Below are 27,668 nucleotides of genomic sequence, written 5' to 3'. Positions count from 1 at the left end.
TCAGAGATGTTGATTAGCTACAAATGGTTGCTTCTGTTCTAGTTCAACCTTTGTATAATGGAATTATCTTGTCCTCTTTCCATTCATTAGGAACTATGCTCATGCTGTGACTCAAGTTGAATAACAAAGTTTGAGACACTGCTAATTCTTTTGTACATTACTTCTGCATCCTTGCTAATATCCCATCCAATGCCAAATTAAAACTATTGAATCAAGCTCTTTCAAATGTTTTAATACTACCATCTTATTCACCCCTTTATCCTTTCAAGTTCCGTCTCAGCATCAAGAAAGATAATGGATCTGTCTGGGATATATACCTTATACACCTTATATAAGGTATATATACCTTACTGAAGCGATCACTTAACAATTCTGCTATTTTTGAAAAAGCTGACACTTTTCTACCTTCTGAATTCACTATGGTTATTCCATGGTCATTATTCCTCTTACAATATGGCTATATTGCAGAAAATTCTTTTGCATTTTCCTTTGCCTATAAGATTAACTGCTTTTCATAATCTGATTTTGCCTTCCATATCATGGTTGTTACTCTCCTAGCCTGCTTTTTTTTTTTTTTTAAATCTTATTTATTCATTTAACTTTCAGAATTCTAAGGCTGCAGTTTGGCTTATCTTCTTTCAGACATACTATGACCACTTCATAAGCATTGCTCTCTCTCCTCTACCATGCATTTTTCATGTCAAGGCAATGCCTTCTTAGTCTATCATAACAGCTCTTTACAGTTCCACTTTTATATATATACAGTCATCCCTCGACTTACGTCCGGGTTCTGTTCCATCCGGTAGGACGTAAGTCGAGTCGTACGTAAGTCGATACATTAAATCAACAGAATTATAGGGGTTAGGGACTTAACTGTAATAAGTATACTGTCATTTTAATTTTTAAACCTTATTATAAAACTGTACTGTGTGTTACTGCCACTATAAAACAGGAGAATAATCACCCAAATCTTCCTCCACAATCACATTTTCATTACCTTCCCTATGTGAACGATCAGCCGGTGGGTCTTCTGGTGTAACCTTTGTTTTTTGATGAAAATGCTCAATGTGCTTTGCTTATTTCTCTTCGTCTTTTCATCATAAATTTGTTTATAGCAAGTAAATGCATCATTTACTTTCGTTTCAACTAATAAGTAGCGTTCAACATTGGAGTCCATGTTTTCAGCCATTTTAAGAACATCGCTAACTGCATAGAACATTTCTGCAAGACCCCTCACTGTAAACTGATTAACTACCTCTTCTTGTTTCTCTTTTTCCTCTTCCTTTTCTCGTTCTTCCTCTTCTGTAAGAGGTTGTTCCCTCCAGTTCGACCAATTCTTCATTGATCAACTCTTCAGGGGAACTTTCTATGAGTTGAATTATGTCGTCATCATTCACTTCGAGATTTAGATTGTTTGCTAGGTCCACTATTACAAACCTCCAAAATTGTGCACAAACCATTTTAATGTTTTTTCCATATGCCACTCATCTCATACATTGAGAGGTCACTTCATCCCAAACCACAATAACATTTTTAATAGCATGATAAATATTGAATGTTTTCCAGAATTGCATGAAAGTCTGATCATTTCCTCCAGTAGCAGAAATGGCTTGTGAAAAAGTTCTCCTTAGATAATAAGTCTTAAACACTGCAAGAACTCCCTGATCCATCGGTTGGATCAATGAAGTAGTGTTTGGAGGGAGAAACATGATCTTGAACCTGATGAAGATCACCACTATAAGACGTATGACCTGGAACATTATCTAGAATTAATAAAATTTTAAATTCTACATTTTCTTTCACACAATAGCTTTCCATTTCACTTGCATAACAGTTAATTAAGGCATCCTCAAACAATTTTGAGTCATCCATGACTTCTTATTGTTCTGATAATGAACTGGAAGAATATGCTTCCTAATGTTCTTGAAGGCCCGTGAATTCTCACTGTGCTGTTTCACAAATAGTTTCAGTTTATATGCAGCCAAATTACCCCTAACAGAATCGTAATACAAGCTTTAAGAGCTTTGAAAGCAAGCATAGATTTCAGCTTTTTGTGAATGAATGTCTGCTAGGGCATTTTTTTCCGAAAAAAAGGAAGGAGGTCTCATTCATATTAAATATTTGGTGTGGCAAATAATTTTCCTCTGTAATAATTTTATCCAATTTTTCCACAAACTCTTTGGCAGGCTTCTCATCGGCACTTGCAGATTCACCATACATTTTCACGTTATGCAGCGCAAAATTCTGCTTGAATCTCATAAATCAACCGAAAGAAGCATTGAATTCGAAGTCACAATCAGGCCCTGCTTTCTCCTTCAACATGTTGAAGAGCCTTAGTGTCTTAGTAGTTATGGTCTCTTTTGGTTCAGGTTCTATCCATGATGCAAGTAACTTTTCCATATTTTGCAACTTCGTTTCAAGATCAATTGCTCGCTTTTTTTTGTGATTCTTCACTAGGTTTTTTGATTGTGCGTGTAGGGGACCATGTTTCACAAAACATCCCTAAATATTTAATGATAAATACACAAATAACCCATTTCTCAAACAGAAAATCAATAGAGAAACAGAAGAAAACCTATTCCGACTGCCGAGGGAGGTTGGCGCTGAAAGCGCTGTAGCCAATCTATATGCTTTACCTTACTTGCGTCTTGCTCAAAAGTATAGCTGAAAATGTTATTTATTCCCATATGGGATCATGGACGTATCTTCGAAAGGACGTAACTCAAGCAGACATAAGTCGAGGGATGACTATATATATTATTTATGTGATTCCCACTTGTGAAAGGTTATAAGCCTATATTACCTCGAGTGTTTTTTTTTTTTTTTTAATAGTCTGGAAACCCCCACCCACTCTAGAGATCAAACATGGAACTTTTCAATGTTCCATGTTTACAAGCCACTTCCAGTCTCCAATAAGCATGGCAGAGGTCTCATACCAGGCAATGAAATTTATGTACTAATTAAAGACAATCACAAACATTCATGCCAATGGATTCAAACCCACAGCCTGTAGAAGCTATGCTATCCACTCAGCCAACCCACTGGACAAATATCCCTTTTCATATTTAGCCTCCTTGGTTAAAACTGAATATTCAATCTTTCTGCCGGAAGGCAAAACACCTTATTTATATATGAATTTGCTATTACTCTAATATTCTTGCACCATAATCCCTTGTATCACGTTCTACTTAAAGTAGCTATCCCACAGTAATTCTATAAATTCTTTTCCACTCATTTTGTATGTTTTCTCCTTCCTCCAGTCTATATTCCTATAGGAAATCACTCAAAATGAAAGTCTTACATGTTTCCATAAGGTGTCATCTGTCTGGGAAAAAAATTGAAAACTGAATATTCAATCTTTCTGATGGAAGGCAAAACACCTCATTTATATATGAATTTGCTATTACTCTAATATTCTTGCACCATAATCCCTTCTATCACGTACTACTTAAAGTAGCTATCCCTCAGTAACTCTATAAATTCTTTTCCACTCATTTTGTATGCTTTCTCCTTCCTCCAGTCTATATTCCTATATGAAATCACTCAAAATGAAAGTCCTACATGCTTCCATAAGGTGTCATCTGTCCGGGAAGTAGTCCTTTTTTTATGTAATGATAAAATCACACAATGATATAATGACATGCTAGGAAAAAAAATATTTAAATTATTACTCTGTAATTTTATTATTATGTTGTCATCTTACATTTCACTATTTAGATCTATTTCTTTTCTGATGATCCTGCAACTCCAACTACATATTTTATCTGATTAACCTTTACCTAACATCAAAAAAAGTCCTAAACCCACTGCCTGCATTACTAACTGTCTTCCCTGAATATACTATACCTATCTCATTCTATTTCTGAAAAGATACCTCTTCTGTCAGCAGACCTTAATAATGCTAATCATTATTTTTAATCAATCAATTATTTATTATTACTTAATATGATATGGAAACAAAAAATAAAAATAAATTACTCCATCAAGGTAATTTATTTTTATTTTTTGTTCCCAAATCATTCATTTACCAATGCCAAAAGTTCACTGCCTTTATTCCTAATACTTTTGGCATTAGCGAATGTGCTTGATAACCAATCACCAGGCTGATGCATATTCCAGTTACTCTTAAAACCTAACTGGTTCAAATAAACAGGTTGAATTGATTCATCAACCAAATTCCTCATTCCACTGCCACAATCATTACTTTTTGTCAGACAAAACTAGTAACGCCATTCTGGGTGGCCCCACTGACCTTCCAAGTATTCTTGGATTTCATAACTAATAAAGTAGCTTTTTTCTCATAAGTATACTTGTATGTATTTTTTTGGCTGGTTTGCTTGATTGCAAGATGAAAAACTCTGCCACCTCCATATGAAACCAGCTAATTTGCCTTCAATTAAAAAGCCCTCATAATTATAAATTCTTTGTTCTAGACAAAGAATCTTTATTAGGGATTTGAAGAAAGATTTTTCCAAACAAAAGGCATTGGCAACACTAACTGAGCTATGCGGACCTGAATTGCAATTTCATAAATATAACTGATATGCTTGAAAAGTTCATAATCCTGCATTAAACAAAGAGTAACCAAATATATAACAAAAAAATGAGAATGACATATTACTTCAATTACATGGTTAAAGAATGCTCGATCAGCCAAGCATTATTTTTTAAATGTGTTAAACATAACTTGAAAATCAAGAAGCTGCAGCAGCTCAACTCTTGATGTTATAAACTAGAAACAGAACTTGAACATAAGAGAAAGAATATAAACAAACATGTTCAGTTATGTTCCACTTCCCTTTAGTGTTAGACTCAATGATCTCTTAGAAACCTGCTTATGATAGGGCAGGTAATCCTATATGCATTGTCAGTAAATTGTGCATGTTCTGCACAATTTACTGCTTTGCTGGATGAAAAATCTCAGTTTCTTGGAGGAAAAACCCCGCCACCTTTGTATAAGTCTGGCTAATTCATCTTCTGTCGAAAAGCCATGATAAAGGTTCTTCAAGTCATAGGCAGAATTCAAACCTAAGTTTTTCCAATCAAAGATCATATTGATTGAGATATGGCAGCTCCCAATTTTAATAGTTAGTGCAAAGTAATATGAAGTATGGCTTTTTTTTTTTTTTTGTAAAGCCCAATATAACTACTACGTGAATTACAATTATTTTTCCAATATATCAGGTAACCAAAAAAGTTTGTGCAGTTTTTCATACTCTTTAGAAGTATGTCTCTTTCACATGCGATTGTCTAGTGCCAAAAAAAGGTGATAATTACTGGAGAGATGTCAGGAGAACATGGAGGATGAGGGAGTATCTCCCATCCTAAAGCATAAATCTTCTTAGTTAAGTTTTGCATTGTCTTGTAAAAAAAGCACTTTCTTCCAATTAACTAACCTGGCTGTTTCCAAAGTAATGCATCCCGCACATGCTCAAGTTGCACTGAGTAAATCTCTTCCATTTTTGTTTGGCCTACAGAGAGAAACTTGTAGTGGACAATACCAGCTCAAGTCCACCACACACAAAGCATAGTCTTCTGGGGATGAAGTGGTGCCTTTGAAGTATGCAGTACTGGATTGTTTGGTGACAACCAATGATGAGTTCGCTTCTTATTAGAGTACAAGATCCATTTTTCATCATAAGTAATCCAAAAACGGCTCGTTTTTATGATGTGAAAGAAGTGAAGAACAAATTGATAGCCTTTGAATTTTATTATCGTCTGCTAATGCATGTGGGAACCCATTTGCTTAGCTTCCATGATTTTCCCAGTCAATACAAGTGTAAACGAATTGTTTCACCACTCACATTAAACATTTGTGAAAGGTCTGGACATATTAATCTTGAATTATTTTTAACAGCAGCATGTAATTCTTCATTATCAATAACGAAGGGTCTTCCTGAACATGGTGCATCTTCAGATTTCATCACCAGAAACAAATGTTTTAAACCATTTCTGCAGAGTATGTTCTGCTGCTGCAGTTTTTCCAAATGCCACACATATCTTATGGGATGCTTCTGAAGCCTTCAAACCAAGTTTAAATTCATAAAGCAAACAAGCCTGAATTACACCAGGTTCAACTGACATTTTAAAAGGGTTCAAAGTCACAGAAAAAGAGTACACACCAAGTTAGAGCACACTGATTGACTGATGCATATCTGTGTCTTATGACACATGCAAAAAAAAATGCACTTTGCAAACCACTACAAGATAAAGCAAGTCATTGCAGCAAACTCTACTGAAAACTGCACAAACATTTTCTACATCCAGAGGAGAATACATCACTTATGGACAAAGTGAAATAACTACACAATCATATAAAGCATGCACATTACTATTTTTATTTTATTTTTTAATATAACAAGTATTGAAAGTTAACTTGGAAAAGAAAAAACAATGATTTTTGAGAGAGCAATAAAATTTAAGTATAGACTAATGTGTTAATCTGATTTATTAAACATCTTAATAAATATGGCTTTCCCTTAATTACATAAATAAATTTACTGAAATTTAACAACCATGAAAACAATGCAATGTTTTCAACTTTTAAGAGTCTATTTGGCATTACAAAAAAAAGTTTCAGGAACAGCAGGAAATGTGTGGATCCTGAATGCACCCAGTTTGGTCACTAAAATATTTATATTTTAGTGACTAAACAGGTTAAAAATATATAATTACTAAGCTCAGATCAAACACATAAACTTACATTTGATTCAATATATTCCTTTAGTCGAGTCAAATCCTCTAAGGCAGTTTCCCAATTCTGCATTAAAATTTCTGATGCTAGCTTACCCCATAAACTGTTTAAGAAATTTTTATCTGAAGGTGGTACCTACAGGGAAATAAAATTTCCTTTATTAAAGTTTTTGTTATTCTTTAATTCTAATAATGTGCATATAAGGTTAATGTTCACTGCTATCATAAACTGAAGGAACATTATATTAAGTCTCTATGAGATTTTAAGCAATAAAATAATGAAGAAATAAACAGTAGTACATAATGATTAGCAGATTTCTTGAAAGCAATAGCAAATAAAGATATGTCATTGATGAAGACACATGCAACAAAATTTGAAAACAGACCGTTATAAATATTAGTAGTAACTCAAATTCTTGATTAAGAGAACTCAGATGGCATAAATAAACTGCTCGACACTAATAAATGGGAGAAATATTTTCATTAAAAATATACTTCCTTTACATGAATTTGGAATTTTTTTTCCTTATACAAATTTCATCCTGATAATGACCATAATATCACCTGAAGGATTCAATATGCCACAATACCATTATTATAACATCTTTTCATAAAAGTCACTGTTAACAGTATCAAATGTTTTGAAAAAAAACATTTTTATTATTATTACAGTTTTTTTCACATTAATAATGGATCCCAGGTACTCAAACTTGCTGACTTCCTCAATTCTTTCTCCATTAAGGTACACTTGTTTCTCAAGAGCTTCCCTGTTTGCATTTCCTTTTAGAACCATAATCTTTGTCTTGCTAGGAATGAGTTGAAGTCATCTGTTATTACTGATCTTGTTAACAATGTCAAGAATTTGTCCTAGTTCTTCCATTACAAAGGAATACTGTATCATCAGCATACCTCAGATTAGTGATCAGTCTATCTCTTATCCAAATTCCTGTCTTGAGCTTATCCAATGCTTCATGCATGATGTTCTCTGCATATAAACTAAACAAACCCTTGCCTAACTCCTTTTCCAACCTGAAGCCAATCAGTCAATCCAACACCTGTTCTTACCATGGCCTCTTGCTTCCTGTCCAAGTTGGCTATCAACCCAATAGTGTGTTGAGGAAAACTCATCAAAGATGCCATATTTTAATCCATTTATAACTGTTTCAAGAAATCTGCTTTGTACATAGCATTTTTTAAAACAAATTAAAAGTAGCGACTTGATCATTTATAAAAAATATTAATGACACTTTTTTTAAGGAACCACGGCAAAAAGACTAGTTAAATGTATTGTAAAATCTCGCTGTTCGAGTCAGAATTCAGATAAACTCAGCTAAGTTATCATCAAATTATTGTGTTGTGCATTTCCATTTTAGTTTGCCATCTTCACTAAAAAATTGTGCTGAACCTAAATAGCTGAAATATTTCACGTGCACTACAGATTCTCTATATTCTGGGTCCTCTCTGAATTATAAGTTATCATTTCCTATTTATGTATTAGGCTTAATGCCATATTATGGCTAAAAAAATTGGCTTTCACTAATCAAATTTTGGCAGGATAGGGAAGTGAATCAGTTTAAGACATGCTGCTGTATTAATAACTGCAGTACATATGCGTGATATGCTTACTGTCACAAGGAAAGTCCTCATACCCTTGCACAAGACTGCCTTGTTTAGCCTGATTGAAAAAAAGCCTCAGTATTGGAAAAGATATACAAACTTAAAATGTTGGTCAAGAAATTTAATTGGGTTTGAAATGCTCATTTCCTCTATGAGTCTCTGATTCCCTCTAGGGAGTCAGAGACTCATCAAAGGAAGCCACACATCACTCACACCAGCTGCCATGCTATTTTTTTTAATTCATTCACACTACCTGTATGCACAATCTTCAAAGGCAAATTATTCCAATCATGCACTGCTTCATAAGAGAAAAATGTAGTTCTCACTCCTCTGATTGCATTCATTTTCAATTTCCACGGATACCTTACCTACTCAGTATTTTTTTTTTGTTTTGTTTGTTTGTTTAATGTTTATTATTCACATCACGTATACAAATTATACATATTATACTATTCAACTTGTATAATTATGACAATATTTCACAATACAATTCAATGCACAGTACAATGTTACAAAATAAAATTCAGGTATTACTATCATATTCTGTTGGTACTAACACTTATTATGGCTATTATTTTATTATGGTTAATAAAAAGTTCTCTCATATATGCAAGTAGAATATAACATATTTCGAATGGTTTCAAAGTTATGATAAGTAATTGGTTTAGAGTAATGTAAGTTAGTTAATGCAAATATGTATAACCAAGGTTATACATATTTGCATATTTGCATTAAGAGGGCTCCCTCATCAGTTATAATAATGTACATGTTGATATTTTAATTCCTAATTGAATGAACCAATTTGTAAATCAATACCTTAATTGGTTATGATATATGAGTTATAATGATCTCTTATACTATATGTTTAACCCTCCTACCAGCCAAGGTGGATGAAATAGCAAGACTACCCTAGACTTTTTCACGGATCAAAACTTCATCGGCATTCTATCTTTTATCAAGTATTTACCCTCCTCCGCTGTTAATCCCTTAACGGCGATTTGAGAGCCATTAGCGGATTAACTGTGGTCAAGGACTTTTGTATCATTTGTCTTTACATGTACTCTGTTACTTCGAATTTTCTTCACTGTACTAGGATATTTGATCGTTTTTTTTTTGCTGAACAATTTATTTCTTGTTTCTCTTTCCAAAAATAGAAGTTTCACACTGCCAAAATAATAATCAATCCTGAAATGACCATAGATCAGCCTTTGCAATGAACATACTTTAGTAATAGTTAATTTCCTCCACTTTACTGACAGTATAGATTCTTTTTCATGAATTTTCAAATGTTTGTTTACGTTTAAAATGTTTTGTCAAATATTTATATTTTTATATAACATTTAGTGAAATAAATATGACATTTTGCTTTCTTTCTTTCTTTGCAAAATAACTTTATATGGATTGTCACATTTCAATTTCAGGAACGATTTTTTTTTTTTTTTTTTTTTTTTTTAAATGAACAAATGATTATAAACTGCATTACTCGGTTTCCGATATTGTATCTTTTTTAGTATCAAAAATTTATACCTAATGGTATTTTATCAGAGACTCTTTGCCTTCTTCTTTTGCCGAAAATTGCAACAGAGGTTTTTTTTTTTTTTTTTTGTAGGATGCACATTACTATAATATCCAGCGCTTAACCACTGTAGATATGTTGAAAATAGAATAGGAAGGATATCCTGTATGGAATGATTAAAATTTTATGCTGATGTTTAGGATTTTTAACTGCAACCCCCCCCCCCCCTCCTGTCCTGGAACTGAGTTGCATAACTACTTTAATTTTCTATAGCTTTGAAAGCTTTCAGACGGTATTCAAAATCTCTTATTTCAGTTTACCATTGTGACAAAAGAAATAAAGCAATAATATTGTTGTATATTGAAGCTTCTAATTCTATACTCTTTCTTTGAATCTGAAATCAGCGGTCTGCTGAAATTATTCTAACATTTAGAAATACTATGCTGTATTTTCAACATGTAAAACTGTATACCACACAAAGAAATTTCAATTGTGTTATTTTTGTTTCTTTTTTTTTTTTTTTAAAAAAAAAATCTAAATATTACTATTTCTATTTCTGAAATACGTCTTAGAAATGCTGGACAATAATCTGCTTACCTAGAGGAAAAGCTAAACGTCTTAGATTACTCTATTGAGAAACACAAGACAGAAAGTTTCCTAGAAGTCGCACTAAACTGCCTCAAGCAAGAATGTCTTGTTTCGTTTTCAGTTGTTCAGATATCCTAACATAGTAAAACTGACATTTCTTTTACAGGCTGATGAAGTATTTATGCCAAAAATTCTAAATTATTTGATAATTATCTTGAAAAAAATTACTGCTATTGCTGCTCTTGCTTGCCATCTCACAAATGAATTGTATATTGGGCATACTTTCTTATATTCCTTTCTGCCCAGTAACAACTCGTAGACTAACGGAGATTACCAACCCCCCCACCACCACCGGGAACCAGATCAAAAGAACATGCCCAGAAGGCAGAACACTAAAGTACCTCGTGCAATAACTGAATATTTTACAGGCAGAAATTCCTTGTTCTGTTTTTCCATCTTTCTGATTGATTAGCAGACATTCGAAGCATATTCTGATATTGCATTTGTAGGATGACAGTGTTTTTAAATATTAATTTCCCCTATTAGCCAACATCACATAACTTCCTGATTTATAATAATAGGGAAATAATATGTATATTTTCTTATTTATAATTTGCAAATTTATAATAATCAAAACTTAGTGTCTGTGTCGAAAAAATTAAACGTTATGTGGAACAATTATTATGGAAAAATCATGAATGAAATAAAAACTGTACCTATATTTATTTCATAACAGCGTTCGGGTGTCTGGTAATGTTGCAACAGGAAGGGGGGGGGGGTGATGCTATCAAAGTCGAAATAAAGTTCATTTGTATTGTGAAAGGAAATGAAATTTCACATTTGATGCATTTGATATACATATTTTGAATGATAAAAATAAGCAAATGTATCGCTTAGTTTAAAAATTGGAGAATAAAGTATCTGAATTATGCAGTAAATATCTATAACTGTTAATTTCATTTTGTAATGACCAATTATACAGGGAAACCAAGAAAGTGAAAGTACAAAGAACAGTAGATTACTGTATAATATAAAGAAAAAAAATTAGTGATATGATTAAAGAATTTCACGTTATTCTCTATAAAGCAAAGTTGCTCCAGCGTGTCCTAAAGAAAATCTGGAAGTATTATTTGATTTTGAGTTTTGTACAAAAATAAAATAATCTGGAACGTCGGCAGCCAGTTTTCTTTTCTTTTTTTAAAAGAATATTTCAAATAATTATCGTGAATTAATTTCTTCAAGAACAAAGAATAATGTTTTGTCTAGAAAGCGATTAGAAAAAAATTAGTGCAAAAAAATTAAAAATGAAATTGGTTCTCGAAGGTAAGGCAATATTTAAGTCAAGAAATTATGCAAGACCTTTATTTTGTCCAGAAATGAAAATTGTATTGTACAATAAAAAGAGAAAACAAAAATATAAATAATTTCTCTATTTTTAGTCTATCCTATATAACTAAAATCCAGTTGACCAGCATAGAACAACGATGTGCGTTTCTTGTTATAGGCAACTGAGAGGTAGCTATGAACGTGAGATAATCCGATTAACCGTTCTCTTCAGCATGAGGGTCTATCACACCTTCTAATGGACAGGATGGTCAAATTGCACTTCTTATCCTGGTTCTTTAAACAGGTGGGCTGAATCATATCCAGATTTAGTTGGATGTCTATAGACATCCTGGCCGTTTGGAAGGTTAAAATAATTGTCAACATTCTTTAATCCCATAAGGTAGTTTCTCAATCTTTTTCTGAATATATATTCTGAGGTTATAGATTTAATTTCATTCGGAAGTTTATTATAGCTGCTTGTCGCAATGTACTCGAAAAATTTATGAAAAATTTCTTTGTTAGCCTTAGGTACTTCCAGCGTGTTTCGACCGCAGCACAATCCGTAGTCTACATTATATACCAAGAAACTTTGTGTTTCTTTTTACATATAACAGACAACCATAGAGATATAGTTTCTGAAATGGTAAAATATTATGAACGATATACAGATCATTGGTTGAATGTGCAAAGTCGGTAGTAGTTATGGCTCTAATTATTCTGTTTTGTATTCTTATTAATAGAAGCAGATTGTTATAATAGTCTCCTCTCCAACAGGTAATGCTATATTGCAGTGAAGAATTTACCCAGGAATAGTATAAACATCTTAAGAATGCTGCATTTACAAATTTTTTAACATAATATATTCTGTTAATTATGAACTTAAACTTATTTGTTAAGAAAGTGGTGTGGGAGTTCCACTTCAAATTGCTATCGATATGGAGGCCCAAATACTTGATGGTTTTTGTTTTTTTGATTAAGCTACAATTACAATTTAGAGTATCACTACATTTCCTTTCATGCCATTTTATAGTTATACTGTGATTTAATTTGTCTGTTAATGTAAAGTACATTATCTTGTTTTGTCGGTATTAATGTTAAATCCGTTATTGCTAAACCACATACTTAGTTTTAACATATCGCTATTAATCCGATTTTTTAGATTTTCAAGGGTTGTTTCGGTGTATACTAAAGCCGTATCGTCAGCAAAGGATATAATTTTTTGCCAAAAAGTTTGTATTTACATAGATCATTAACATATATTACGAATAGGATGGCTCCTAGTACTGACTCTTGTGGGACTCCGTATTTTATTATGTTTGTTGTGCTTTTAAATATATCATACCTGGTATATTGTTTTCTATTATTCAGATAGGATCTGAATCAGTCATTAGTAATTCCCCTAATGCTGTATTTGGACAGTTTTAATAGCAATAGATCATGATGAACACAGTCGAATGCTTGAGATATATCAAGAAAAACAGCTGTCGTGTACATTCCTTCTCAAAAAAACTCCAGAAAATAACTATTAAAAACAATTCAAGGTTATTTTCTGGAGTTTTAAATATCTAAAAGAAGCATCTAATTATGTTTACAGAAAATTACCTGACCAATATAAGTTGGCATGAATGCAATTCAGATCCTTACTGAATTTTTTGGTTATAGTGTTTGTATTAAACGAAAAAAGACACCAACTCTAAGAACATTGTTATTTTATTCAAGAGGAATAAAATATCCTTATATTTTTTTTTATGTTTCAGTTTCAAAATAAATACATTAAATCACAGGTGAGCATATTCAAATGTAATTTCAGAGGCACAGCGAGAGCTAATACTGATATAAACATTCACATCTACTGAGAAATAACACATCTGTTTATAATATAAATCATATTTTGAACAGAAAATATAACCATGTGAAAAATCTTTGGATTTTGTTTTTTGTCCAAAAGACCATAAGATGCATATGGTGCACTGTCTCGAGTATAGGAGAAGGTGATTTGCTTTGGCATGAATTAGAGGAGAAGAATGAATGTCAAGAGGTCTCTCCTTTATCTTTAGGTGTTGTTACAAAAGGTGTCATCAGGAAGACAGAAGATTAGCAGATAATTAATAGAAGCTATGGAACTGCTGATAAATATGTTAGAATAATAAAAGAAATGTATAAAGAGATTAAAATCTGTGTCATTGCATATAAACAACATTAGAATGGTGATATTAGAATACTGAGATAGGACTGGTGTGAGACAGAGATATATTGAAAAATGTTACAATGGCAAGAATAAAACTGGAATTTCACTTCACATTTGGAAGATGATGCAGATGACATCAACATCTACTGTTATACAAGCAATATCAAAAGCATTGTAAGAGGTAACAACATAGAAAATAAATATCAGGAAGGCGATAAAACATTATGGAAGCTATTGAAAGAGTTGAGAAATGGAGGAGAGAGTATTCTGAAAGGAATCAGAGATGATAAAGGTGACATGAAAACTTAAGATAAAGATATTCTAGAATTACTTTGCAAGACTGCTAAATGAAACAAGCAGTGACAGCACAAGGATAGAAAGATGGCTTTTTTTACCTTGAGTACTGAGGTAGAAAAAGTCAGAGTCAGGCTTCTAACATAAGTTAGAAGCGATCGAGAATATCAGGAGAGGATCTTAAGGTATTATAGTAGACAGATGGACAATTTGTGAAAGATCATTGCTGACTGTCTGTCTCAAGGAAGGCAAATTCATCAAGCTGCAAAGATAAATAATGAAAAATGTCAGAAGTTATCAAAATTTAGAAAGTAACAGCAACTTCATATTAAACTGAATTTGACAAAAAAACTACACGAAAAAACAAACTGAAGAAAAATGAAATTGAATTTCAGTGCTCAACTGCAAAATTATATTTCTAAAATTTTCAGAAACCAAACTTAAGGAAGATACATTTGTTGGAACTCAAATTAAAGAAGTACAGTGAATTCATTTATTTAGACAATACTGGGATAGCATAATTGTCCCAATCACCCGAAGTTGTCTGTAAAGAGTTTAAAAGTGCATGTAGAAGAAAAAATTTTAGACAAGTTTTTTGTTTGCTGAGTAAAGAATTGATTTTAATTAAATTAAAATAATTGCCATTATTTATATTTTCAGAGATTTAAAAAATAATGTACAGAAAAGAATAAACAAATGATTGTTTTTTTTTAATACTTACTAAAAGCCTATAAAAATATAGGAATTCAGCAGCTCCAGAATAGATCCCACATTCATACTGGAACTTGGCAAAGGTGTAGAGGAAATCAATCATTTCAGACTTGAACTGTAAAATAAGATGTCATAACTACTGTTAGTTCCAAATATCATTAAACCATACAAATTTTTTCTTCATTAAACACACTAACTACAATTATATCAACTGCGTCATAAAACTGGGATTGGAAATATATACAACTAGCCCAGTAGTGAAGTAACTTCACATGCAAACTTTTTTTGCTTACACTTGGATAAAGGATGAAACCAATAATATAATTTCTTGGCATCATTCCTTTATGGTATAGCCAAGTAAAAAAACTTTCAACATCTATCTATAATCCAGAGTATTTCAGTAATAAGTTGTGATACCTTTAGACCACTTGTATACGAAAATATGACTTCTGCATTACTACAACATTGGGTCTGGCTCCCAATGATAAGACCTCAGTAAAGGTCAAAACTGGACAGTGGTCCTTCACATAATGCATTTTGGATTGATAATGGACTGATACAACAAAAAAACAGTGCCTCAGAAGAAAGAAATATAAGATCTGATAATATTGGAGTCTTGACTACTAACAGCTTAATTTGGAGGAAAAGTTTTGATTGGAAGTTAGTGCTTCATGAAAAAGTTATATCATTACTGTCATAATACCCTGTACACCTGAGGGCACATGTTCAGGAATTTGATTATGATAATTAGCACGTTATTATTCTAATATATTAGTATATTACTATATTTTGTATATAAGCATTTGTATTAAATAAATGTATTCTGTAGAGTAAGCATGTAGTTTTTTCCATTTAAATGCCAAGGAAACCTTACTGGCCTGATCACATGAAGTATAATATATGAAACCACAGACTGGTATAAAAATATCAAATAATTTTACTGATTGTCTTGTACAGGAAGACTTTGTTCATAAACTACAGTAAAGAGAATACCCGATGTGATTTATATGTTTTTATATTATGCATTCAGATTATTTTTAATTATATTGAAGTAAAAATAATGTTCAAGGCATAGGGGTAACTGCCTTATCCTCGTATTAGGGTTGGCAAGTCCAAGGATACCTGAAAGGCCATGGGCGTTTAAGTGCCTATTAACAGCCACTGATGAATGAATGAAAAGTAATGTTCAAGAAGTTGTCAGTGGTAAGTGTAAAATTTGCGATGGTCTTTATTGATCAGCACAGCAGAAAATAAACACTCTGAAAAAAAATTTCAGGGGGTCATCATAAACGATCAGTCATCTTGCACACTAGAATATATGGTGGTTGTAAGACAAGTGAATATGTAAAATACATGTCTCTAGCCAGTTTACATTCCAAAAATTATCTTCATAAATAGATAACTCCCATTACCACTGTGCAAATTATATGCTAGAGCTGAAAAGCAAATAATCCATGATATGACAGTATTCACTATTTCTTCTCACTCTGCATGAATGAAGAGTTCTTCCAGCAGTAAAGTATTCATCACACTAGTTAATTTGTTTTCATCATCATCAAATTTCTGCCATGTACCCTCAAGGGGTGTACAGGATATGATAGTACTACATGAAAAATTTACATCATTACTAACTTCCTATCTACAATTTTCCTCCAAATCAGTCTGTTACTTGTCAAGACTCCAACATTATCAGATCTTATATTTCTATCCTCTAAGTCACTTTGTGCCGTATCAATCCACCTATATCTTGGTCTTCCTCCGCTTTCCTGCCAACCTGGCAGAGAACACTTGTTTTGCTAATCTTTCCTTACCCATTCTGTTTAAGTGACCATACCACCTGACATTAGCTCTGCTAAAGCATTCCTGGATGTTGACAATGTCAAGTTCTTTCCTAATATCCTCGTTTTTAATATGATATTGCCATTGATGCCATCTGTTCACGCCTCTAATCTTTCTCAGGACTCTCATATCTGCGGTCTCTAGTCTTTGTTCAAGTGTTTTACTTCTGACCCAGCTCTCAGATCCATAAGTTAAAATTGGCTTGAATACAGTCTTGTATACAGCTAATTTAGTGTTCTGACTAATTTCTCTCTTAATCCATATGAATTTATTCAATTGACTTCCTACCATACCAGCTTCGTTGATTCTGTTGCCTATTTCCATATTTAATTTACCATCTTCACTAAAAATCGTCCCTAAGTAGCTGAAATGTTTTACTTGTTCCATAGGTTCTCTGTTCACAATGCAGTTGAAAATGTCAACTGCGTGTGTAAAAAATCAGAGGTCACGGTATCTCTCAGATACAATAAATTGTATCTGAGAGATACTGCGACCTCTGATATCAGTATAGTATGGTTTAGTTGTTTTTTTTTTATTCTTTGTTCAATAATTTCTAGATTGTAACTGAAAATAAATAAACCATCATGTATTACTGAAATAGAGAGCCAAGGCTTATTTATCATACATGTCCTCTAAGAGATGTGCTTTACATTATGGAAAATACTAAGGAAACTGATCTGGAGCTTACATGAGCCTCATGTGCAACAAGCAAAACGCCTTCATCTCTGAAACTCCTTTTGTCCACTTTTCTCCTGTAAAAAAGTTGTTCAATTGTGGTTTCCATTTTAATTGTAAGTACTTATTTTGATAAATGGAAAATCCTATTGAAAAAAAAAAAAAAATTTGATTCTCTCCCAGAGCATAAAAATTCTCTCCCAAAGCATAAGCAACAGAAGGTGCTTATGCTTGCATCCGCCAAAACTTTTAGTTTGTATATATTCGGCACGAAACTCTTATAGTTTTTATATTCAGCTATGAAATAATGTTGGATTCAATATTCAGTTAATTTGTACCATCATTACTAAATCACTTAAGGAATTGACACCTTAGTTTTTATTAAAGTGCAATTAAATTACACTTTAATAAATATTTCCGATATTTCGATAACGTCACGTTGCCATCTTCAAAAGGAACTTACAAAAAAGGCACATGCACATAGGCACTACAACACAGTAACTGAGAATGAAGTGATGAAGCTATTGTTGTTCTCCTAAAGAACTGATGATGTCCCCCCCCCCCCCCCCCAATGGGCTAAGTAAGTGATCTTGGCCGTTGTGCTGAAGGTCTGCTGACGTAAGCCTCCAAATTTGGGGCAGTCTCACACAACCAAATTTGTTGAGGTTTGGAGAGTTTCTTAGGGCTGTGGCTGATTCTATAAATAGTCTTTTGAATTTGTATTTGCTATGGTATATTACTAGCTTTCTTCCACCGTATTCTGTGGCATGTATCCAGAGCATGGTCTGCAAGACCAGAATGGCTGTACTTATGAAAACGGATGTAGTCCTTGTGTTCCGAAATTCTGATATTCGCTGTCCTGCCTGTTTGGCCAAAGTAAGACAGTTTATAGCTGCAAGGGACCTAGTATCCACCAGGTAGGTCTAAGGGAAGTGGTTGGTCTTTAGTGGAGTGGATAAGGGATGCCAATTTTCTGTATGGTCTGTAACAGGAGGTCAAGTCATGTTTTTTTACGATTTTGGTAATTTTTTCTGAGGTGCCTTGGGAATGGTGATGGATTTAGAGTAATCCTTGTTGTGGGGGGGGGGGGGTGTGGTTTGTAAGTTTCCAATTTTTTTTGGAGGGAGGTTAGAGAAAATCATTGAACAAATAATTTTCTCTATATTTTTTTGGGATAGTAGCCATTGGCTACCCACCAAAAATATAGAGAAAACACCACTCTCAACAATAACATAGTCAATGAGACTTTTCTTATTCCTTGCCTCTTCTCTCCATGTGAATTTGTGCACATTTTTAAGTTGGAACATGGTGTTAGTAATAACCAGTCCATGTCCTGAGCAGAAATCCCACATGTATTTGCCATTTTTATTAGCTTTGTTCTTTTCTCTAAATTTTCCCAAAATATTTTTGTATGTCTGACAATCATTTCCTTTTACATTGTGTCAGTTGCTTTCTCTAAAGACTCAAAAAATTCCTCCATTTCTACCTTAGTAGAACTTTCTGTGGGACCATAGGCACAAATAAGTCTCATTGTCCAGTTCCCCATTCTGATATTTGCCCACATCACTCTACTTGAGATTGCCTGCCATTCAAGAAGATTAGCCTCGTATTTAGTGTATGCCTGTTGAGTGTTTTTTACCACTGTGCTATCACTGCTTGTTTCATTTAGCAATTTTTCGAAGTAATTACTCCATACTTCAAGGATATCTTTTTCTACTTTTTTTTACACCAAGAAGGCTTGCTCCAGTGAACAGAATCATGCCATTTTAAAAACTAATGAGGATATCAAAGACGAATTAACTTTGGAAATATCAAGACTAAAAGAAATTATTACAATGAAGGAATTAGAATACTCAATTGTATGATGTATGTGTATAAATCAGAAATAGAATGTATGAACTTTTTTACAGGAGACCTCCACATAGGCTTTAAAGGAATGCGAAGAACCGACCAGGGCTTCTGACCTAATGTCCAGTCCTCACTTTCTCGAGGTGCACCCTGTTGGGTATCTACCTGCATACTGAACGAACGAGGATGGGCTGGCAATTTGGGATTTAGGCCAACCAAATTGTATTCTTATTGGCTTAAACCAAAATACAAAATGATGGTACAACATGACAAAATTTCATGCGGGCTGGGGGTATCGCCCGGTTAAACAAGGCCTCTGTTGTTTTCGCCAGGGAACCAAGGTGAACAGCGAAAAGTCTGCTACTGGAACAAATCCAAAAACACACCCAACTCAACATTACCAGAAGATAAAGATCGGTACTATCAACATAAGAAGTCTTAATGGCAAAGAAATGGAGCTGGCTGAGGAATTAGATAATTACCAGATCGACATAATAGGGGTGACTGAAACAATAAAGACAAAAACTGGTGAGATCTTTTTCAGCAATAAATACAAAATGTTATATTCAGGCAATGACAATCAAGGAAAAGAAGGGGTAGCCATAGTACCCCTTCTTTCCCTTGAAAAGAAGGGGTACTATGGCTACCCCTTCTTTTCCTTGATTTCCTTGAAAAGATATCCTTGAAGTATGGAGTAATTACTTCGAAAAATTGCTAAATGAAACAAGCAGTGATAGCACAGTGGTAAAAAACACTCAACAGGCATACAGTCAGGAATACATATCCATACTTGAAGTATGGAAAAACCATCAAAGGCTTGAAATGTGGAAAGGCAGCAGGAGCAGATGATATTCGACCAGAAATGCTGAAGTATGGTGGTATAAAAGTCTTACAGTGGCTGCACTGCATAGTTCAGAAAGCCTGGACAGAGGGACGAATTCCTGATGATTGGAGTAGAGCTCTAATAGTACCCATATATAAAACTGAATGTGCCCTACTGAGTGTTCTTGGCAAGATCTATGCAAGTATACTTGAGAAACGGTTGAGAAGAATTGTGGAAGAAAAGTTTGCTGAAGAACAAGCTGGATTCAGTACCAGATCTTCACTTTACGACAGATAGTTGAGAAAGCATGGGAATATAACGAAGATCTGTATTTAATTTTGCCGATCTGGAAAAGGCATATGACAAGGTGCCAAGAGAGAAGCTATGCAATACGCTACAGTTATATGGTGATAATAGGGCATTATATCAAGCAATACTTAATTTGAGTTGTAAGTCAGCAGTTAGAATTGAAGGAAGTACAGGAAGATGGTTTAATGTTAAATCTGGTGTGAGACAAGGATGTACATTATCCCCTCTATCAGGTGGTATGGTCACTTATACATTATCTATATGGATCACATTATGAAGGAAAGTGGTATTAAATATGATTTCAGAATTCGAGATGTTAATGTCAGCTCTTTGGTTTATGCGGACAATGTTATACTTCTAAATAAATCCGCTACAAGTTTGCAAGATTCCCTTACTAAATCGAATAACTGTTGTAATAGATATGGTATGAAGGTCAGCAATAAAAAGACAAAGACAATGAAAACAGGTAGAATTGTTGAAAATGTCACCTGTGTTGTGAACGGGGAACCTGTGGAACAAGTAAAACATTTCAGCTACTTAGGCACGATTTTTACTGAAGATGGTAAATTAAATATGGAAATAGACAACAGAATCAAGAGAGCTGGTACAGTAGGCAGTCAATTAAATAAATTCATATGGGATAAGAGAGAATTAGTCGGAACACTAAATTAGCTGTATACAAGACAGTGTTCAAACCAGTTTTAACTTATGGATCTGAGAGCTGGGTCAGAAGTAAAACACTTGACCAAAGACTAGAGACCGCAGATATGAGAGTCCTGAGAAAGATTAGAGGCATGAACAGATTGCATCAGTGGCAATATCATATTAAAAATGAGGATATTGGGAAAGAACTTGACATTGTCAGCATCTAGGAATATGTTAGCAGAGCTAATCTCAGGTGGTATGGTCGCTTAAACAGAATGGGCGAGAAAAGATTAGCAAAACAAGTGTTCTCTGCCAGGTTGGCAGGAAAACGACCCAGAGGAAGACCAAGATATAGGTGGATTGATATGGTACAAAGTGCCTTAAATGACAGAAATATAAGATCTGATAATGTTGGAGTCGTGACAAGTAACAGACTGATTTGGAGAAAAATTGTAGATAGGAAGTTAGTAATGATGTAAATTTTTCATGTAGTACTATCCTACCCTTTACACCCCTTGAGGTTACATGTGAGGAATTTGATGATGATGATGATAAATAAAATAAACAATATATATTAGATAACTTTTAAGTTTTTTTTGGCGGCCCTCCCATAAGTAACAGTGGAACTAAGCAGCCCTCGGCCTTAACAAGTTTGTGCATTCCTGATATGGATGATAGAAGACAGCGTGCCAGCTTGTGCACGCTGTCTTCTATGTCATGCTGTCAGGATATAAACATAATTTTATATCAAACTATCTTTCTTTATTTCCTTCAATTGTAACTTGCAACTAAAATATAGGATTGTACATCGCTCTGTATGATATTTATTTTTTGAAAAGCTTTCCTCTGGAAACTTTGTTGCATGCCTTTTCGAAATCTACAAAACTTAAATAGAGATCCTTATTATATTTCCATTATTTCTCAACTGTTTGTCTTAAAGAATAAGAAAAGTCTCATTCACTGTTATTGTTGATATTGAAGTTTTCTCTCTGGTGCAAGACACTAGAGTGTACAGAGGATTTGAAATTGGAAGTGATCACCATTTAGTCTTGAGCAGGATAAAATTGAATTTCATATTGAAAAAAAGAACATGTAAGAAAGTTTTAAAGTGAATAAACGTTGAGCAGCTCTCAGATGCAAACTGTACACTAAAATACACAAAGATTATTCAAGAAAAAATGAAAGAGCTTGAGAACAGCAATCAAACCTTGGCGATTCAGAGGCAAGATCTAAAGATAACATTGATTGATTCAGCCAGAGAGGCATGTGGTGAGGTTGTCTGCAAGGATAGAAAAATCAGAACTCCATGGTGGACACAGGAAGTTAAAGAGGCAGTGAAGAAAAAGAAGAAAGCATATCAAAAGTTCCTGGCATATAAGTCAGCTTGTGCTCTTAGAGAATATATGGACAAATGTAAGAAAGCTAAACACTGTGTAAAACTAGCTAAACAAAAGTCATGGGAAGACTTTGGTAAGAACATAGAAAAAATATCAAGAAGGTGGCAAGATATTCTGGAGGTTGTTGAAGAAACTCATAAACATAGGAAAGAGTGCTGTAAAAAGAAATTGAGATCATAAAAGTGATATGAAAACTGGAGAAAAAATTGCTAAATGAAACAATCAATAACAGCACAGTGGTAAAAAAACACTGACCATGCAATGAGAAATACATATCCCTCCATACTTGAAGTAGAAAAAGCCATTAAAAGCCTGAAATGTGGAAATGCAGCTGGAGTAGATAATATTCAACCTGAAATGCTCAAGTATGGAGGTATAAAAGTCTTACAATGGGTGCACTGCATAGTTCAGAAGGCCTGGACACAGGAATGAATTCCGGATGATTGGAGTACAGCTCTCATAGTACCCATATATAAAAACTGAATGTGAGAATTACAGAGGTATTTCTCTACTGACTGTTCCTGGTAAAATTTACGCACGTATACTTGGAGAAGCAGTTGAGAAAGATTGTGCAAGAAAAGCTTGGTGAAGAACAAGCTGGATTCAAGCCAAACAGAGGCAGTGAGGATCAGATTTTCACTTTACAACAAAATACTTGAGAAATCATGGGAATATAACAAAGATCTGTATTTAAGTTTTGTAGATCTGGAAAAGGCATATAACAATGTGCCAAGAGAGAAGCTATTCAAAATGTTACAGTTATATGGTGTCAATGAGGCATTATATCAAGCAATACTTAGTCTTTATTTCAGTTGTAAGTCAGCAGTTACAATTGAAGGTAGTACAGGAAGATGGTTTAATGTTAAATGTGGTATCAGACAAGGATGTGTATTATCCCCTCTGTTATTCATTATCTTTATATGGATCACACTATGAAGGAAAGTGGAACGTGGTATTAAACCTGATATCACAATTTGAGATGTTAATGTTAGATCTTTGCTTTATGCAGATGATGTTATACTTCTAAATAAATCCACTACAAGTCTGGAAGATTCCGTGACTAAATTGAATAACTGTTGTAATAGATATTTTATGAAGGTCAGCAATAACAAGACAAAGATAATGAAAATAGGCAGAAACATTGAAAATATCAACTGTATTGTGAATGGAGAACCTATAGAACAACTAAAACATTTCAGCTACTTAGGCATGAATTATAGTGAAGATGGTAAATTAAATATGAAAATAGACAACAGAATCAACAAAGCTGGTATGGTAGGAAGTCAACTGAATGAATTTATATGGAATAAGAGAGAAATTAGTCAGAACACCAAATTAGCTATATACAAGACAGTGTTCAAACCAGTTTTAACTTATGGATCTGAGAGCTGGGTCAGAAGTAAAACACTTGACCAAAGACTAGAGACTGCTATTATATGAGAGTCCAGAGAAAGATTAGGGGCATGAACAGATGGCATCAATGGCAATATCATATTAAAAACAAGGATATTAGGAAAGAACTTGAGATGGTTAGCATCCAGGAATGTGTTAGCAGAGGTAATCTAAGGTGGTATGGTCACTTAAACAGAATGGGGGAGGAAAGATTAGCAAAACAAGTGTTCTCTGCCAGGTTGGCAGGAAAAAGACCCAGAGGAAGACCCTGATATAGGTGGATTGATATAGTAAAAAGTGCCTTAGAAGATAGAAATATAAGATCTGAATAATTTAATTCTATTTTTTTCGACCACCTACTTGAATTCAATAATAAAATTAGACTGGGATATATTGGCCGAAGATTTTAATAACACATTAAGCCAACTAGTTTTGTCAACTTGACTGTTGGCTTCGTCTGGACATACATAAGGTGATAAAAAACAGGTCAAGAAAGAAACATAAACAAGTACAAAATTATATAAATTCAATATATCCCAGTCTAATTTTATTTTTAATTAAGATCTGACAATGTTGGAGCCTTGACAGGTAACAGATTGATTTGGAGGAAAATTGTAGATAGGAAGTTAATAATGATGTAAATTTTTCATGTAGTACTATCATATCCTGTACATCCCTTGATGGTACATGTCAGGAATTTGATGATGATTGTCTTAAAGTGAAAAACTGAACAAACTATTTGGCCTAAACCGAGCTTGTTCTTCTCCAAGCTTCTCTTCCACAATTTTTCTTATCCTTTTCTCAAGTATGCTTGCATATATCTTACCAGAAAAATTTAGTTGCAAAATTACCTCTTTAGTTTTCATATTGTTTTATTTCCTTATTTATAGATGGGTGCTGTGAGAGTTCTACTCTTTCCAACGAAAGGGCATAATTGATATTTACTGAATAATGGAGGCCCCTTCAATAAGCAGGGTAGTGATTTCACACTGGGCAAAGAAATTCACCTCCTAACCAATAATAATTTAATAACTACTTATCAGACTGGGTAAACTGAAATCATGTTCTGCCTGAGGCTTTTAGTTTAATCACTAAATAAGGAGCAGTCCCTATGGATTACTCATTAAAATGGAGTAATTAAAAATTATTACTCAACAAACAGAACCTATTCATCAAGTGACATAAAAACTTGCAGTCATGTTCACAGTAGGTCAACATCAAGTTTGCTCTTATGAACAAACTTAGTTGAAAGTTTCAGCACACCCCTTTACTATCTTGAAAGCAGAGCTAACCTCAGTATCTCTTCTGTGATAAAGCAGAGACCAAGTGAAGTTTGGATGCATTAATTGTTATGAAGTCTAAATGCATAAAAGGAGAGAGCGAGAGAGGGTGAGGCTTTCCTCTTTACATATCCACTCCTGTAGTGATTTTGTCACACATTAATTTTACTTTTCATTCTTTTTGACATTTTTCATTTATCCTATTCCCTCAGCCATACGGCTGGTGGAAGTAGCTATATGCTACCATACTAGGGAGTTGATTATGAGCAAGGTGGTTTCCCGTTGCCTTCTTTTTATCACAACAATATAGGTAATATAAAAGAGGAAAATCAATCTATCAATACTTATATAACAGTCAACATCTATCTGCTTGCTACTAATAAATGCAAACAGGGAATAAAAACTTGAAACATTGATATCTGACACAATCATTTGATATACAAAGCACTGATGATGCAGCCCAATACTGATTAGTCACTGAATGCAAACTATGTCATACTAAGTTATTTAATCTATGCTGCTACATATGAGAAGGGAGGGGAGGGGCGGGGAGAGCGTTCTGAATGCAATAATAACTATTGTGCGGTATATGGATTTTCTTAACAGAACTATATTTCTTCCAGTAAAATAAGACTTTATTCTGTAGGAAGTTTTTAGTATTGAGACCATATTGTAATATAAGGAGTTTATTAAAATAAGCAATTAAAACCGAACAAGTTTTGTGTATTGTAAGACACATCATCAGGGGTAGTGGTACATACATAAAAGTTTTACACAACAAAAGCCTATTAACAATTAATTACACATTAGACCTTTTTGATAACTTCAAAAACTGTTAAATAATTCATAAACCAGAATACAAATGATAAATTTGTTACTGTATATGTATGCTGGAACATTGCTAGTTGTTGCTATCACGCATGCTATATCCTAGGTCTGTGGCAGTTAAATTTTTGATGAAAGCAGACCATACTTGATGTAAAATTAAGCCTTGATTTTTATTGTATTGTTTAGGGACCCTAAGCATTTGTGAGGCTTCTTTAAATTTTCTTGTGAAACAGTTATCAATATATGACATTTATGTTTGTTTCCAAAGTACTTGATGGCCAGTAGTGATTGTGTGGAATGCCAGGCCTGATTTATGCTCTCTTCTTTTTTCAATGTCTTTTACATGTTCAGACATGCAGATCTCTCTCCTGATCTTCCTGTCTGGCCTACATAAGAAATGCCACACAAGTGCAATGAATCTCATTGACTATTTATTCACTGTTTATTCATTTCAATTTTTATAACAGCTCAAGCATGAATAAGTTATTTTCATTAGAGATATGAGCATACAATTATTGGACAAGTCATACTACTTAAAATAGCATGAACCCTAATGCAGCATAATTTATTTTTTCAACCAAGACAAAGTAAAACAGTGGAAACCTGTTAATTCCAATGGGATATCAATAATATATAAAATACAGAACATACCCAAAACAACTATAATCTAAACATACGCTCTCATTGTTATTATAAGAAATCACAAGTTTTCATGAATGAAAAATATACTTACATTATACTTTTCAACTAAAAATTCTACCAGCTGGCGGCTGTCTCTGGAAAAATAGACCATAGATAAATCAAATTTTAATTAAAATGGAAATAAAAACTTCTAAATTAATTATTTATAAATCTACACATTTATCAAAAACATTGCCTGCACTTATTAAAATATTTCATTTATGTCAACAGAATCAAATCATTCTCAACCTATGACTAATGACCTGCCATTACTCATACAATCAATTCTAGACACAGACAAGAGGAACCTTTTCTAGTAGGTTCCTCTTCTCTGTGTCTGGAATTTATCCAGTCAATTCCAGAACTAAATGGTCCATGAGATTTTAATCATATAAGTCAGCAGAATCATATGTACACATATGCACATCCAAATAAACAAGTATACAGGTTAAGTATTAACCTGTCTATATATATATATTAGGTACCAAACAAGCAGGAGTCATGATTTGGATTCATAATTCCCTTTCAAAACAGTTAAAACATTATAAATTATGGAATGAAAGAATAATAGAAGCTAGAATAAAAATAGATAGAGGCTATTTAACAATAATTGGTTTATATGCCCCAGAAGAAGGAAGAGAATGGGATAATATTAATTTTCATAATCAGCTACAAAACATATATAATAAAATAAAAATGATTACGCAATTTTAGCAGGAGACTTAAATACTTAAATGCAAGAATTGGAAACACGAAAAGTAATAGTAATATAAGAATACATGGAAAACATACTCTAAACAGGAATGGTAAAAAATTGATTGACTCTGTAGTTTATAATAACCTAAAAATAATGAATTCCTTCTATAAACATAAAGACACATAAATATACTTGGGCAGCAAGAGGATGGAAATCAATATTAGATTACTTCATATTAAATGAAAAGACATCAAAATTTTCACTAGATGTTAGAGTTCACATAGGATATGAAATAAGCAGTGACTACTTCCTTGTTAAAAT

At 33.4% G+C, this 27,668-nt stretch overlaps 1 protein-coding gene across 1 annotated transcript in view; it reads right to left on the bottom strand.

Annotated features, from left to right (window-relative positions):
* The window catches only part of eIF3e (eukaryotic translation initiation factor 3 subunit e), a 119,629-nt gene that overhangs the window by 52,901 nt on the left and 39,060 nt on the right, over positions 1 to 27,668 (bottom strand). The window contains exons 5-7 of the mRNA XM_090410758.1: positions 26,703 to 26,745; positions 14,944 to 15,048; positions 6,704 to 6,829 (exon numbers count right to left, since the gene is read on the bottom strand). Of these exons, the coding sequence (XP_090266884.1) occupies positions 6,704 to 6,829; positions 14,944 to 15,048; positions 26,703 to 26,745 (274 nt within the window). The remainder of the gene's footprint in view (positions 1 to 6,703; positions 6,830 to 14,943; positions 15,049 to 26,702; positions 26,746 to 27,668) is intronic.

Source organism: Typopeltis vanoorti, chromosome 20 (assembly GCF_054136105.1).
Source record: "Typopeltis vanoorti isolate ZY-2024b chromosome 20, IOZ_Tvanoo_1.0, whole genome shotgun sequence".
Taxonomy (NCBI): Eukaryota; Metazoa; Arthropoda; class Arachnida; order Uropygi; family Thelyphonidae; genus Typopeltis; species Typopeltis vanoorti.
This window is presented reverse-complemented; position numbering and strand designations above follow the sequence as displayed.